The sequence below is a fragment of the Manduca sexta genome, chromosome 26 (assembly GCF_014839805.1).
Source record: "Manduca sexta isolate Smith_Timp_Sample1 chromosome 26, JHU_Msex_v1.0, whole genome shotgun sequence".
Lineage (NCBI taxonomy): Eukaryota > Metazoa > Arthropoda > Insecta > Lepidoptera > Sphingidae > Manduca > Manduca sexta.
Window position 1 is genome coordinate 2,177,011 of NC_051140.1, and position 16,339 is coordinate 2,193,349.

The window sequence follows — 16,339 nt, forward strand, 5'->3', positions numbered from 1 at the left end:
TTTGGTTTGGGTGAATGTCTGCGTCGGTGACGTTTTGTATGGCCTGTGTGGTATGTCTATCGGATTGAGGTCTCTGGTTGGAATGCCGGATCATGGAAAATAATATAGGTTGTTTGTTATTAGCCCGGAATTGGGAATGTATGCCTGACATGATGTTTTAAGTAAACAGTACAAACCAATAGTAGATAATGCAGAGCCCGAATCGTCTGACACTTTATTCCGCCTCTGGTTATCTCTGGCACACTGGCACCACCCTGGAAAAATTGTGTGCGTGTAGTACAAAAAAGAAACTTTATAAAAATATGTATGTAAATTTTAGACATGCAATTTACTCGTGTAACTTCGTTACATACATAATTTGAAATTTTCCGACCATTTCTAATTAATGGAAAACAGTGTTATCGATTTAACCTTATATAATACAATTAATTAGATTAAAGTCATAACAAGATTGCATTAACTTTATACCTAGGTACATTTTCAAAAGTAAAAGCATTAGAGGAATTATGTGGTCTAGTTGTTCCTACCACTGGCGTGTTTGCTGATCCTACTAGCATTAGATTAGGGGTAAAGGTCTTTGGTTCGATCCTCGGTTCACGTAACTTAATATTTTGTTTTAAACGTCAATACGTGGGTTTATAGTTAATACTGAGCAAAAAAGACTCAATAGTCTCCTTAATTGCAGTAGAATTGTCCGTTACATGTTTGTTAGTAGATATAAATAAGTTAATATGTGTGTATTACACCTCTACCTACCCCTAAAAAGAAAAAGGTCATGATATATACGTTAAAACACATTTAAGGCGATACCTCAAGGTCCATTTTCATACATTTTGTTTCGCCTTTAATCTGGGTAACTAAACAAGTATTGGCAAGTAAAGAATTTAAATTCACGTCTAGTTAGTGATTAGTTCTCGCAATTGAAAGAAAAATGTAAAAATAATTAATAATCATGGATATTTCTGCCTTTAAAATTTCGTCATATTAAATTTTTCATTTCCGAGCTCTTGAGGTTATCGATAAAAATGTATCACTTAATAACATGTTGGTAACAATTAACATCAGTTTGGTTTGTGTGGTCGGAACGATGCACGTCTCAACGCAAATGTAAGTATTATTTTATATAGAACCTTAATTGCTATTTCCAGCAATTTCGATATCACCGTAAATCTTCGACACAACGTTCTGGCATGTGTACAACACAAGCCAGTCAGTGACCAGCTTTCGCGTGTAGTTTCGGCAACGTCCATAAGTACCTAGCGCATCGGTTGCAACAGACAAATTACCTATCGTAGCCATTATGATAGCAATCGCATAAATTCCGATTTGTTTTATAATTTTATGTGCAGAACTAATAAACAGGGCGGAAATTTTATACGTGTCAATGTTTTTCAAGAAATTAAATACTTTCTTAATTGGGTGATGTTATTGTTTGTAATTTTTATTTAAGTATTCAGATTCTGGTTTGGTACTTATAATAAGTGATAATATGTTAGATGCTTTTGTTATTAAGGGTTAAGAGTTTACTAGATTGCGGATCTGCTTTCTTTGAGAGATGCTCTACTACGCTGGCCCTATATCTGCGTTTCTTACAAAGAATTGTCATTAAAGCGATTAATAATCTTAATAAATATTTTGTACTTACTCCTGACTTTGAATCTCCGAGGTTCATGTCATGACTAAGATCGAATCCGCGACTTCCGTCGGAACTCCAGCAGTGCGTTTAATTATCCACAAGGCTATGGTTGTGTGTAGCAATGTTGTGAATAGAAACTGTGGTCATGATGACCTTACACTGCCTAAATATACGTTATGTCATAATTAGAAGTTTCATACTGTTAATGATTTATTTTTTGGTAAAAACCTTGAGGAGAGTCCACGGTGCGACGCGTTGTAGACAAATTACGGGCACAAAACATTTTATGATAGTGGCTAGGTTATAGCCAACTCTCGCATCCATTCCGACGTCCGTGGAATCATCATAAGTAGTTGAAACCGCAAGTAAATTTGCATTTATTTTTTTAAAGCTGTCATAATAGTTTAATTATAAAAAAAAAACGATTTTATACGTTAATTCAAATTATTAAGGCTCAAAACTGTGCAAATGGAATATGCCGCTAACCGCGACAATTGAATTCATAAAGATATTTTCTTTTAAAATAAATTTTCTAAATATTTACTTACTACTTTTCACATAAAAAGCAAAAATATACTGTACGCACATGGCTATATCCATCGAGATTTAGGCAGAGATGTAACTGTTCTACACACGGAACGTCGAAGTGATAAGGTATATTATGTAGATAAATCAAAATCCCCGCACTAAGATGGAAGTCATTTTCGCATGATGTCATAGGGAGCTATAATACCATATCGGGTCGGAATTCTATTCATAAATACTTTACATATATTAACTGGGAAATATCTTACCTTAGCTAGTTAGCCAGACTTAAAAATTAAACCCATAATCTTAGGGTTTTTTTAGCTTGAGGTAGGTATCTCCACCTAGTAATAACGCTGGTACAATGATGAAAATAGCATTTAAGGCGATACCTCAAGGTCCATTTTAATATGACATTTAATATGACGAAATTTTAAAGGCAGAAATATCCATGATTATTAATTATTTTTACGTTTTTCTTTCAACTGCGAGAACTAATCACTAACTAGACGTGAATTTAAATTCTTTACTTGCCAATACTTGTTTAGTTACCCAGATTAAAGGTGAAACAAAATGTATGAAAATGAACCTTGAGGTATCGCCTTAAATACTAATTAAAACTCGATAAATAAACACACACATCACGCATTTATCCACGAAGGGGTATGCAGAGGCGCAACCAGGGCACCCACTTTTCGCCAAGTGTGTTCCGTCCCATGATGTGATAGGGGGCGAGCCTATCGCCATATCGGGCACAAATTCTAGACTCCGGGCTGAAACTGAGCAGAAAAACCCAAATATCACTTTGCCCGACCCGGGATTCAAACCCAGGACCTTAGAGCGCTGTCGTACTGTGCATATAGTACAACTGCACCACCAAGGCAGTCAATAAATATACATTATACAACACCAATAATATGATTTTTGTTTTTCGTAAGCCATTGGCTTTTACTAGCGGCTCCGTCCACGTGAGTTTTTTTTTTGGGAAAGTCCGGCTATATATTTTCTTAGATTCTCAAACTATCTCCATATGAAATTGTCAAATTCCATTTGATAGTTTATAGTGTTTAGAAAAACAGACACGGCGGGGACTTCGTTTTATAATATGTAAGGCAGTATGGATTGTAAGCTACATAAACTAATATTTTTTCAGGATTGTGGTAGCTATTTTGTTGACCTATGGAACACTGACCAATCAAACACCTGTGGAAAATATAACTATAGATATTGTAACACCAAGCGAAACAACAGGTACGTACAGATTTCTTTTTATGTCAAGAGTTCTGATTTTTGTTAGAAAATGTCTTTATACCTAACTGCAAGAATTTGCTTTTAGATTTGTTGCCTACATAGGTAAGTGTTTTCGCAGGTCCTTTTTGTACCTAGTACCTACATATTATGCAAATATAATATTATTATTATGATTATTCGTAAATAGTCTAACGGACATTTTCTACGATCACAATCTGAACCTGCGATCTGAGAATGAACCAATCAAAACAATGCTTTTGTAAACATGTCAAAAAAGTCTGTTTTGATTGGTACATTTCGGCGATGGATCGAAAAAGCGATTGAGATATTAAAAACAGCGTTAAAGGATTAAATACTATTAACAAGAGACTGTTTTTGCTCTTATAGCTTTGATTTACATGTCAATAACTAATACCCGTTTTATACGATAGCGCCCGTGCTGAAGAACTGCACTACCGGGCACGGCACTGCGGGAGGCTGCGTGGATCGGACCTACTGTGATTACGGCACACCCGCTATCGACTTCACATCTTACGCACCGAAAGGGTATCGAAAGTAAGTTATTCTTAATGTTCACATATAATAAGATAAGGTGACTGGTGCGCGCATGCTAGGGGGACATTTATCGCGTTTTTTTTTTAATTTAACACAATTAAAGTAGTTGAAAATACAAATCGAGACCTATACGGACTCGTGAATTTCCGTTCCGCCCATCCTAAAGGGGGGTCCCATTCTTCCGCCGATTTTCTTCCCACTTTTCTTCGAGCAGGTTTCTCATATGAAGATAACCAATTTTAATTTATTGGCATAGATTAACAATGCCATGTTTAGACAAGATAACTTTTGGTTTTTCGAGAATCGCACGTGCGAAATAAGAAAATTGTTCCGTTTAAGCGAGGCCTTCAACACTCACAATACTGAAAGCGTGATGATAAAGAAGTATTACAGCTTGCAGGTATTTACGATTTGAGCTCTCAGTGTGAGGCCCATCTAGTGCTGCGCATCTAAAGCACAACCGGGTCACAGTCCGACTAGGTTAAAAAAAATCGATAAGTACACATTATTTAATCACGAGAGTAGGAACGTAACAGATTAAAAAAAAACTATTTTATTTCATTTCATATACACTGAAGTATTTATTGTATTCCAGCAAAATAAAATAAATCCTACAATAATTTTTTATCATAAATTTCAAAAAATAAAATCGAAACATTTTCCATCAGAAAAAAATATTTTATATACAGATATTGCATTTCTTATCACTAATAACATTTCAACAGCTATGATACCATTTTAGTTCAGTCAATTGCTTCATAGTAAACTTCCCCAAGCAGTGCGAGCACATCCATTCTGGTTCATTCTGGTGATTTTCATTGAAGTGAGTTTTTAGCCTTTCAAGTAAATCGTCTCCATGAAATTTCACCTTGCAGTACCCACACTCTATTTGAAACCAGTCCTCAAAACTTGGTAATTCTATCTCTGTTATTTCAAACTTACTAATGCATATTTGGAACATTGGCATAACAGTTTCTTCGAGCTGTAAATCATATGATTTAGAAAATTTGTCAGACACTCTATCTGAATGTTCTGTATACAAGTGCCTTAAATATGGATATTTGTTCATATATCTCCTGTACCTGGCCGGCACATTTAGTACATCAGGAGCCTCGTCAAAATCACTTTTAAGGACAGTGAAGACTTCATTAAGCAAATCATAATTATCACCATCCATGTGCATCGACAGTAGAGTCTGGAATGCTTCCATAAGCTGATTTCTTAAGAAATCCTTAGGTCTTGTTGGTTTCACTTGGAAATCTCTATTCAGTGTGCCTAAAGGGTGCGTGAGTGTGTGCTTTTTGTTTAGCAAAATGTGTTTTAAGGTATGTAACATTTCGCGTTTATATGTGAGGAAGTTTAAGTTTATGCCGACCTTCACATTCCACATGTGAAGTATGGAAGTGAGATTCCATGTGTCAAGGTGTATTCGACTGTGTAAACAGTTTTCGATGTTAAATACTGCAGAGGACACATCTGATTTTGGTCTCCTGTAGAAAAGCTGATTTAGTTGTTCTCTGGTACACACAACTTCCATGACAACAGTGTCTGTGTCCAGCAGTGTCATTGGCTTCTCCTCTTTAAGATCTTTAACGGCTTCATCAATCATGGGTTTTGCCAAATCAATCATAGACTTCAAATACTGTGTTAAATCTTTATATTTCTCTTCTAGAACATTCTTAATGCCTTCTTGATCATTGTTATTCTTTAGATTGCCTATTACTTCGTCAAATTCGTCCCATTGTGGCCATTCTTTGAGGAATTTCTTCATAATGTTCATATACATGTCTACTTCAAGGCTGTGCATCATGTACACATCTTGGTCAAATTGTTTTTTGAGTATTTCAATTAGTTGGACATTTGTAAGTATTGTGTTCTGTGCTGTGTCATTCTGTATTAAGCGTTGCAACAGTAGCCGTAATGGCGGATCTGTAAAATTAGGTAAATTTTATTGCTTGTCTATTAATTTAACTAATCTAATATATATGAGAGAGTTTGTGAAAATGATTGGATGTTTGTTAGAATCAACTGATCAAATTTTTATCAAGTTTGTATTAAAAAAAAATCATACCGGCGCAGTCGCGAGCAACACTTAGTATTATAATGAAAGTAAAGTGCTGTGTTTGAGTGCGCTTTTCGACCATAAATAAACAATAGGGTAGTAATCCTATGTTTGATTAAGCATATATCTTTTTATAGAACATTTTAATATACCGAATATAAATCGCTAATAAAATAAAGCAATATTCTTATTTTGTAAGGTTTTCGCGCTATCTCTCTCACGCACGCAGCGTGACGACGTGCCGGTGACGTTATGGTTTGCTATTACTGTTATTTAACAGATACCCCTTGCATTAAGTTTCAAAGCTAATTTGTATTAAGTCTTCAAAAATTGTATATTGTTTATTATTATTCCGTAAATGTCATAAATATACTACTAGCTTTATTTCAATTGACAAGTGCACCCTTTAGATCAGCAGCAAAAATTTTCAGTTTACTCGTAGGTGTGTATCCACAGGTATACATACAGGTGAATACCTTGGCCCCATGTGGCCAAGTTATACAGCATACCTGCGGCGTTAGCAGCGGCAATTGGTAATGTTAAGTTTAGACTAGAAGTTATTGTAGGATTCAATTGAGTAAGAAATTCTGTTTATGAACTTTCATTCCGTACATTTATGAGTTACTGGCGAGCATATGCAAAGATTTATGAATAATCTGTGACTAAAAAACTAATAACAACCTTCGGTGGTGTCGTTGCCATCTTGTTCCGGTATCTCTATAGTTTCTATAGATTTCGTCAGTATTTCAATATTTTCTACTTCATTTGGTGGTACATGGTTAGAGTTTGTTTCATTTGTGCCATTCATATTTGTTTCCGTTTCTTTCATGTCAATATCTGCCTGAAATTAATTGACTAATTAGTAAATATGTATGTCGAACTACTAATTAACAGTACCTAGGTATTAGAATATAATGTACTCTATTATATACAGCTGAAGAATTTGTTTGTTTTAACCCACAAATTACAGAAACTATAATAGGTTTGAATTGAAAAATTCTTTTAGTCTTGGATAACCCATTCATTGAAGGCTAGAGGCTATAATTTCACGCTATGACAATAGGAGTGCAGCATCAATAAAAATGTTGCAAAAATAAGTAAAATTTATTGTTCTTGAGAGTTTCCAGTCTGCATAAACTGTTGAAAGTTACATAAGAAGATAATCTTAAGCCATACTTCCAGTAAAGAGTTCAGAAACAGAATTCATAATTTGAAATCATTCTTATAGAAAGCTCGACGATCTGGGAAAAGGTTAAATTAAGAAAAAAAAAATGGTAATTATTTAAAATAATTATGCCTTTGCAACATATACTCATTTTTGAAAATGAATTATATATGGCGAGTATTGCTACTATACACATAAATAAAACAACATAATTTAATTATAAAAAAAAACATAATTAGATAATTTTAAGAATATTCCACCCAGTTGTCTTAAGAGGCAGATTTCAGTCAAAGCTCCCAAAATGTACTACAGTTTTTAAATGATTATGTACGTTAAAAGTCTGGAGAATTCTTAAGACTTACTTTGGAATCATGAAGTCGACTAGTTAGATTTTTATATAAAGTAAAATGTTAAGACCTGATTTACCAAACATAAATTTGTCACTTTACACCAACCTTTTCATAATTTTGAGCAGTTATTACCCAATAAGAATTTTAAAGAAAAATGTACATCTCATGAAAATTTAGTTGTAATAAATGAACTCGAAAATGTCTTACTTTTTCAATGTTTTTAAAGTTGTACAGGTTTAAAATAATTCAAAAACCATGCAAAATCACAGAACATAATTGGGGGTAATTTGGATCCTAAAAGGTGGTCCATGTCTGAACCTCCACTCGACACAATTCTTTGGCACACCTGTATAAAAAAAACTGATTGATCAACTCAGCGTTGTGACTACTGAGTTTAGATCAGCCATGCTCAATTTGTGACCAGTTGAGCTTTCTCATATAAAAGCACAACAACAATAAAATCCTCATCCATTTCCATAGTAAAGAACTGGCAATTACACCTTCATGTTTTCAATAGACATACATTTCTTTTCTTCTTTTGACATAGTCCTAATTTTCTACTTACATAAGACTGTCACTCTTGGAACCTTTCTCGGAGGCTTAGAGACGTTCCAGGTACCGGTGTCCAGATCCAATACCACCATATAATAGCTGGTTGCGCTTCTAGTTCCACAACCCGCAACATCAGTAGCACTATAGCACTGACCTCTAAGCCACTGCACACATTTTTTTTTTTTTGGGGAACTGCCATGGTTATCAACCGGGGGGTACCCTGCTAACGGTATACAAGTGATCCCCCAGCTTAGCAATCACGGCAGCCCAATGATGAGTTGATGGGCCCTACCGCCATCACTGCAGGCTCGGTAGCCTGCAGCTAGACGGTCTTAGGGCTCGGGAAGAAGAAGGGAGGGGATAGAGGGGAGGAAGAGAAAAGGAAGGAATAGGAGTTCTCAGGCTGGTTGGAAGGAAGGGAAGGGAAATTTTCACGAACCCTTAGACAGACCTCAATGTGAATTTAGCAACCAAGAGGCATACGCACGAGCTGTGCGCCTAGGGTCGCGGCAAATGTGCCCCCGTGCATGGGCGTGCATTTGGTGTGGAGACGAAGCGAACAAGAATTGCCTCGGGAGAGGGCACACAAGTATTGGTTTATGCATTAGTAAATGATACGTGCTCACCATGGTGCTAGAACCATTATATTCCGTGTTATGTTCCATTGTAGAGCTGTCGGTTTCTATTGGTCCGCTTTTATTAGATTCGAGCAAACTTTTGTAGCTACCTAAATGCTTTCTCAGCAAATGCCTTTTGAGACCTGATAATGAACCCTTATATGAGATAGTTGTTTTACAAGTACAGCACACAGCTTTTGTACTGTCATCACATAATTTTTCAAAATACTTCCAAATTGACTCATTACGCGATCCAGGCATGTTCTAATAATTTTTCGTTATCACTGATCACTATATATTTAGTCCTATTATTTGATAAGACGCTAATATTGACAATATTTATATCATAAATTTATATTTTATATACACAAAAAGCACGTTGGAATTAAATAAACATTGGTATTATTTTTTTGTATTTATTCTTTCAGTATGACGGCTCTGATGACGGCGTCATGTCAATTCTGTTGAATGTTGCCATTTTTAATTAAAACTCAAGCATACAGCAATATTTAACCTTCATAAAATTATTAGTACCTATATAATTTCTTTATACTTTCGTAGCATTTTTATACTTTTCGTAAGGTTTTTGGAATATAAAGATACCCAATTGAATCTTAAGATATAGCAGACCTTTTATTATATTTTGAAACATCACTAACATTGTTACCATTCGGTTTATGGTCATTAGCACCACATATCCTTATCTAGATGGCGCTTTTTTCAATTCATCTATTTTTCGTAAAAGCAAATATATTCTGTATTGTTTTAAATTTAATAAACAATAAAATAAACTACTTTAATGATTGAAACTACGTTAAAATGAATCGCCTCAACTATGATAAATTATAACTATTTAGCTCGACAATCTCAAATGGTTTCCCAGGTTCTCTTTGGTTTTCCACACATGTATCAATTGTTGGTGATTCTGGCTGACTAATATCATGTTGAAGTTGTAGTGCAGCTGCACGCCTCTGTTGCCTATACAACATTACATTTACTATCGGAAACAATTGAGTGGTGATGAATGATGGCATACATTTTCCTCAAGTGAACCATGTGCTGGCTTGCAGTCTCAGCGTAATGGTTAAAACTATAACCGCCCGAACCCATAAGTTCGCAATGTTTTTCTTTGTCGCACCGTGAAGCTTTGGATTACTTTGCCTGGGTGCAAAATCTGTCCTACAACCCTGGGTCCTTCCGCCGTAGCGTGAAGAAGCATCTTAGTAGGCCGACATGATTGTGTTGAATGGCATGAGATAACAATATTTACAGCCACGGTGGCATAATTGTATTGTGTGGACGATAGACAACTGGGGTTCGAATTCGGTGTTGGACAATGTGATATTGAGGGTTTTCTTGGTCATTGTTAGTCCTGAGTCTCGAGTATAATATGCCCGATGTGGCGATAGGCTCGCATCCTATCACAATAGCATGAGACTATATACATGACGAGAAATGGATGCACTAGCTGCGCCTCTGTCTAACCAGTACTCCTTTGGGACTACAAGACGTGACGACCAAAAGTGATATTTCTTTTTTGATGTTTTTAAATCCAGTTGGCAAATCACCCATGCATCTAAATTATTGACATAAGTTATATGAAATTTGTTTGAAATGAGGTCAAGGAGTATAATAATAGTTTTAATTTATTAGATACCTACCTACATAATTCTTATTTTTTAACCGACTTCAAAAAAAAGGAGGAGGTTATCAATTCGACGTGAATTTTTTTTTTCTTACAATGACTTTTTTATTAAATGCGCCGTACACGCTGCGCACATATTACCCAATTATATTTTTTTTTCTAGATCTTGCAGTGACAAGGAAGTATGCTGCCCCTTTAGTGCTCAATTGCCTATTCTGCCAAAAAAGAACACAACGGGTAATGAAGACTTCGACTTTAATGATGATGACGATTAAATAAATAAAATATTTTGTATTGGATCTTTTAATCAGTGTGGGTATTAAAATACTCCATGTATAGTAGTTAAAACCATAGCCTTATTATATATCTAGGTGTGTACAAATGCGGTTACGACCTTAAAGCGATACATGTAAAAGAATGAAGAAGTAAGTAAATATACCTAAACAGATCTAGTTTCCTGCCATGAGACATAAAACCCTATGTGATAAAAACATAATATAAGTACTTAGAGTTCGAGCGCGGGTTTAGACGAATTTATAATATTTTTAGGTAAATTCGATGCAAGATGAAATATAATTGCGCTGCCCCAAGAGGGTAAATATTACATTGTTCGCGGTTCCGCCTGCGTGTAAAGCCTTTCCCGCTGCAATCGTCCTTAAATCATTGTAGTTATTCATAATACTCCCTGCTCGACATCAGGGCCATCTATTTAAGAAATCAGCTTATAAAATTCTATTTCCCACGAGAGCAAATTATAAGAATCAGCCTATGTGCTAATCCAGTGCATGGCCAATACGTGTACCAAATTAAAACTAAATCCATTCTGCTCTTTGTGTTAACTTCTTATGCACACACCCAAACATTTTCACAAACCTTCGCATTTATATTAGTAAGATAGTAACAAAACCAGAACTGGCTTTTTGTAAGCAAAATTAACATTCTCGTTAAATAAAGAAAACAATACGAAAGAAATTATACAGACATCTTGTTTAATAGAAATCGAAATAAAATCAATACGCACAAAGTCCACGTGGTATCAAAACTATTTTATTTGCTTGGTCGCTTTCCATCGCTACTGCTCAACGTGGCACATGCTGCAGTCCGGACAGCGCCTTTGCATCTTCCTGCTGCGGCGGCCGTGTTTCGAGTCCATCGTCTTGTAGTGGTGCTCGCCCGAGCGCGAACGAGACCGCGAGCAGGACCTATTCATAATAAAAATAATTATAATTTGTTTATTGTTATAACTGAATTTTATTTACAACTAGCTGATCCGACAGACGTTGTCCTGCCTTAACTATGAATTTGCAGCGCGTATTCTGTCAATCGCTAACAGTTATTTCAAACAATTGACAGTTATATAAAATTAATATTTTCGTTAAGTTTTCTTAAATTTTCTAATTTTCCGTGCAATTTTTTGAATTTTTCTTTCATAAGAACCTTCTCCTGACAATAACAAACAACAAAAAAAATAGTGAAATCGGTCCAGCCGTTCACACGTGATGGCATGACCAAGGGAAATAGGGATTTATTTTTATATATATGTATAAATTTCGATAATTATAAATTACAAGCAAATAATAAAAAAAAGGTAATATATTGGCCAGGGGTACCCATAAGGGGACATATTGTGCATAATTAAGTTAATATTTTGCATACAAATATCATTTATAGAAAGAAATACTGTGGTTTGAAAAAAACGCTAGGAATAATTGGCAATACCATTTATCAGTGGCAAAGGGTCCATATAACCCGATACTGCCAGTTTCCCTTTTTGTAGAATTTATGTAGAATCTAATTCTCATAGAACGGTTTGGAGACCGCATTTATGCATTAGCACCTACAAGTTGTGTATGGTTTCCTAAAAAATTCACCTGTCGCCACTGCCATTTATTATCTTTCTTCAATAACAAAAACTCATTCAGCTACGATAATGCTGCCGTACGACCATATTATTTTTTTAAAATAACGACTTTCAAAATATTTTTTTGATGTGCCTACCAGATTAGAATTTACTTACACTATACTATTGGTAACGGCTACAGTGTCACACGCTTTATCGCCAATAGAAAACTCAATGTCTTCCTATTTATTCGGAGTCGTGCATCTAATGGAGTCTTGGTGGGGTCACTTTACAATTGAAACCTTTGTCAATGCCATGTCTACGCTATATTTATCTATCTTCTTCTATACTTATAATAAATCTGTAGAGAGGTCAATTCTGTACATGAAATATATTTCCAAAATAACTATCAGGGGGTGATTAGGGATCGATACTGATACCAAAAATGCAATTAATAAAATTTTTGTCTATACTTATAATAAATCTGTAGAGAGGTCAATTCTGTACATGAAATATATTTCCAAAATAACTATCAGGGGGTGATTAGGGATCGATACTGATACCAAAAATGCAATTAATAAAATTTTTGTCTGTCTGTCTATCTGTCTGTCTGTCTGTCTGTCTGTCTGTCTGTCTGTATAACCGTTATAGAAACAAAAACTACTCGACGGATTTTAACGAAACTTGATACAATTATTTGTCATACTCCTGTGCTGGTTATAGTATACTTTTCATCACGCTACAATTAATAGGAGCAGAGCAGTGAAGGGAAATGTTGGGAAAACGGGAGAAGTTACTCCATTTTTTAAGCTTCCGTCGCGTGTGCAACCTTAATGGTTAAAGCTACGCAGATATCATGTATGACGGAAATGTTCTCCTTAAAATTATGTAAAATATATCCCACGACAGCATATGTCTATCTTTTATGGTTGACTCACAATAACATGTGTAACTCCCGATAGCTTAGCAGTTCGAAGCATTCTCATTATATTTGTCTACTTTTAAGTTTATAACACTCTCAGTCATCCCTAATTAAAAAAGTTAACATTATTAAATATTTCATAAAAAAGAATCATAGAAATCGGTATAGAAACACCAAAGTTATACATGAAATACGCTAATAATAAGCCATCACGCGTGAATACTGAATCATGCTATAAGATTCCTTCGATTTCACCAGGATCCCATCATTAGACCCTGACCGGACAATCGGACCACCTGCATACCACCATACATTAAAAAAACATCCCGACAAATTGAGCACCCCCTCCATTTTTTAAGTCCGAAATCCACGCGGGCGAAGCTGCGAGCGGAAGCTAGTATTTAAATAAAGCTATAAACCCCGGCTAAAATTAGAATGTTCTCACCTGGAGCGTGAGCGGGAAAGCCTGGCATGACGACAATGCTCGTCCTCCTGCCACTTGTACAGCACACCCCAGTACTGATACAGCAGGTACATTACCGTCAGCACCACCGCCACCTGCAAAAATACCAGTCAATTTATTGCCAAGATCGAGTTTGACAGCAGACACTACTGTCTTAATAAGAAAAGTGATATGATGCTTTGTAGGGAAGTATGATACCACAGCTTTTTAATGTTTATGAAGTACATACGTAGAAATTACTTGAACGTATAAAGTATAAAATAAAACAGAAACGAAAGTTAATGCTAAGTCGGTTTTTCAATAACAATTAGCAAATTACTAAATCACCAGTACAAAATATGCATAAAATAAAAACATAGAAAAATTAAATAGTAAACTTTTCAACCTAAGAATCATTATATATAATAAAATATCTGTGTGTTTACGGTACCTATAAAAAATAAAAACATATCCATTACAGCGATCCATTAGCCACAAATTGGGTCATAATTATTCCATTTGCGAACAATAGATAAATTATATTTAACCACCCAATATTTGTATCTAATAAAGTTCGATTTAGGGATACGTAAAAACATTTTAATTGAAACAATACTTACATAAGTAGTAGGTATTTATATAACATTTGGAGTAAAGGAACATAGAGGGACACAAAATATGAGCACAAGAGGTTGGCCTAATATTGCCTAAGACTACTTATGTAATATTGATTTTGGTTCGATTATTAAAAAAAAATCTTTTTTGTTCAAATTAGGTACCTAATTTTGTATCATTATAATTTCATAATTACTCAGCTTTCATGTCACATAAGATTTAACGTGTTCCCTGCGTTTAAAACTAAATTTATGTCTTAATATTGATGTAATACATTTTAAAAAACCCTTATTCAGTTGGTTTAATCACGCTTGTCCAGGCTATTTGTTTAACTGCAGATGATTTTTATCTGCTGCTTTATAACTTCACAATTGATGGTTCAAAAGTAATTTTCTCATAATATCTTGTTCGACTCTCGATGCTTAATGTCATTTTCAACGTGTCTCATTATACTAGGGAGCAATCAGAGCGCGTGTAGGAATTATTATAGGTATAGGAATCGCTGTAGGCAGTCAATGGAAAATGGCAATAAAGAATATAAAGAAACGTAAACCAACCGCAATGTTCAACTGCCTGACTCGTATGAAGTCGACGACAGCATCAATAAAATTGTCCATGTCGGCAGCCTACAGTGTGTACGTAGATTTCTGCAAGGAGACCACCTTACACGGTCTGAGGCATACTGTCGAGGAAAAACTACATTGGTTCGAAAGGTATGTAAAATTTATTATACCTATTCAATAAACACTCATAATTTTGACACTAAAATTTCACTTATGACGTTGATGCTCTTTTGTTAAGTTTTCTTTTTAACCCATCATATGTGTAACATTTTTTTGTGAACAAAGAAGGTGCTACATACTTGTAGAGTATTATATTTTTGGATTAAATTATCAGTTCTGACGAAATAAATGCGCTTCCCCAGGTTTCTGTGGTTCGTGTTGACAGTGTGCGCGTTTACGGGCGCTGTATTCTGTGCGCTGAGTCAGTACAACCGGTACAACTCAGAGCCCGTAGTGGTGTCGCTGCAGAGGGACTATCGCAGCTGGTGGACCACCTTCCCTGCAGTCACCGCTTGCTACATAGACAGGGTGCAACCTGAGAAGGCTCGGGAGGTTATTGAGACGTGAGGGTCGCAAATTCCTCTTCATTACATTATCTAATTTATTCATAGCGTTATGTGAGGTCTGATCTGTATCATTAGCTACTTTAGCATTTGTTAAAGCAAAATTGGCTTTAAATGAACGATATGGCACCTATTGGATTTTCTTTCAAAGTTGTTTAAATATTTACTCGAAAATTTGAAAACTTATTTGGTGCACAACATATTCTTTATCCGATGTGCTTCAAACCCAGCTTCATCATTTGTTATGTTACCTATTCAAAAAGTCTTCACTAGTTTTCGTTATCGCATTTTCAAAGAATCCTGAGTAAGAATAAAAAAATATTAATACTTATTTATCGATTTAGGCTATGGAACATTACAGAAGAGTCCGACGCAGAACGGTACCAATACTACTCAGAATTCATAGACCTGGTCGCGCATGTTTCCTTCAGAGACAATTTGCAGAATTTCTGGAAGTATCAAGCGGATGAGACTGTCGCGGGGATCGATCTACTGCAGATCGCCCTGAACGTCCATCCAGACTCCCAGTTCGATGTTATGGTTTCTCAGAACGAGAAGAATGTAAGTGGACTCAGTTAAAGTAGCAATCGTTTCACCTACGGGACCTACCTTAGCTGGTGACTAAGGGTGTGATACTTCTGCGGTCACCCAACCCCTGAAAAGTGAAAACGGAGTGATCCTATTACATGCCGGTCAAAAGTTTGAGATCACTGTAATAAATACAGGTAAATTAAATAAAACTCAACATGTTCAAAAGATTATAAAGACGTGATTTAATTATTATATTATACACATGTTTAAACACAAGAAAACATTAAAACATATTGACAACAGATGGAAAAAAAAGGTCAATTTTTTTTTAAACTGATTTATCTTCAAAATATCCCCCTTTGCACTTGATTACTTTTTTCACCAATCTCGGCATGCGAGCGATTCATTTATTGATTGTCTCTTGTGAGATATCCTTCCAACTTGCTTGCAACGCATTCCACATGGCCTGATGTGAAGAAGGACATTGCTTCCGTACATTTCTGTC

At 35.4% G+C, this 16,339-nt stretch overlaps 3 protein-coding genes across 5 annotated transcripts; 1 reads left to right on the forward strand and 2 right to left on the reverse strand.

The window, feature by feature from the left end:
- The first annotated feature begins 936 nt into the window (after window positions 1-936).
- LOC115450397 lies at window positions 937-10,652 on the forward strand. Its single transcript, XM_030178406.2, has 4 exons — window positions 937-1,107; window positions 3,315-3,412; window positions 3,844-3,967; window positions 10,522-10,652. The coding sequence occupies exons 1-4, from the start codon at window positions 1,043-1,045 to the stop codon at window positions 10,631-10,633; spliced, it is 399 nt and encodes a 132-aa protein (XP_030034266.1). The 5' UTR covers window positions 937-1,042; the 3' UTR covers window positions 10,634-10,652.
- On the reverse strand, window positions 4,556-9,177 carry LOC115450396. 3 transcript variants are annotated; one of them, XM_030178404.2, is made up of 4 exons: window positions 8,723-9,177; window positions 7,752-7,890; window positions 6,711-6,870; window positions 4,556-5,896 (listed from the first exon to the last, which is right to left on the reverse strand). In XM_030178404.2, the coding sequence occupies exons 3-4, from the start codon at window positions 6,856-6,858 to the stop codon at window positions 4,686-4,688; spliced, it is 1,359 nt and encodes a 452-aa protein (XP_030034264.1). In that variant the 5' UTR covers window positions 6,859-6,870; window positions 7,752-7,890; window positions 8,723-9,177; the 3' UTR covers window positions 4,556-4,685. The 3 variants fall into 3 exon arrangements, with proteins under 3 accessions (XP_030034264.1, XP_030034265.1, XP_030034262.1); XM_030178405.2 differs by lacking the exons at window positions 7,752-7,890; window positions 8,723-9,177 and adding an exon at window positions 8,110-8,710; XM_030178402.2 differs by lacking the exon at window positions 7,752-7,890 and having other exon boundaries at window positions 4,557-5,896.
- Window positions 10,653-11,383: 731 nt separating the features above from the next.
- Window positions 11,384-14,994, reverse strand: LOC115450398. The gene is made up of 3 exons (XM_030178407.2): window positions 14,735-14,994; window positions 13,566-13,678; window positions 11,384-11,560 (listed from the first exon to the last, which is right to left on the reverse strand). Exons 1-3 carry the CDS (start codon window positions 14,792-14,794, stop codon window positions 11,431-11,433), a joined length of 303 nt encoding a protein of 100 aa, XP_030034267.1. The 5' UTR covers window positions 14,795-14,994; the 3' UTR covers window positions 11,384-11,430.
- Between the last annotated feature and the right edge of the window lie 1,345 nt (window positions 14,995-16,339).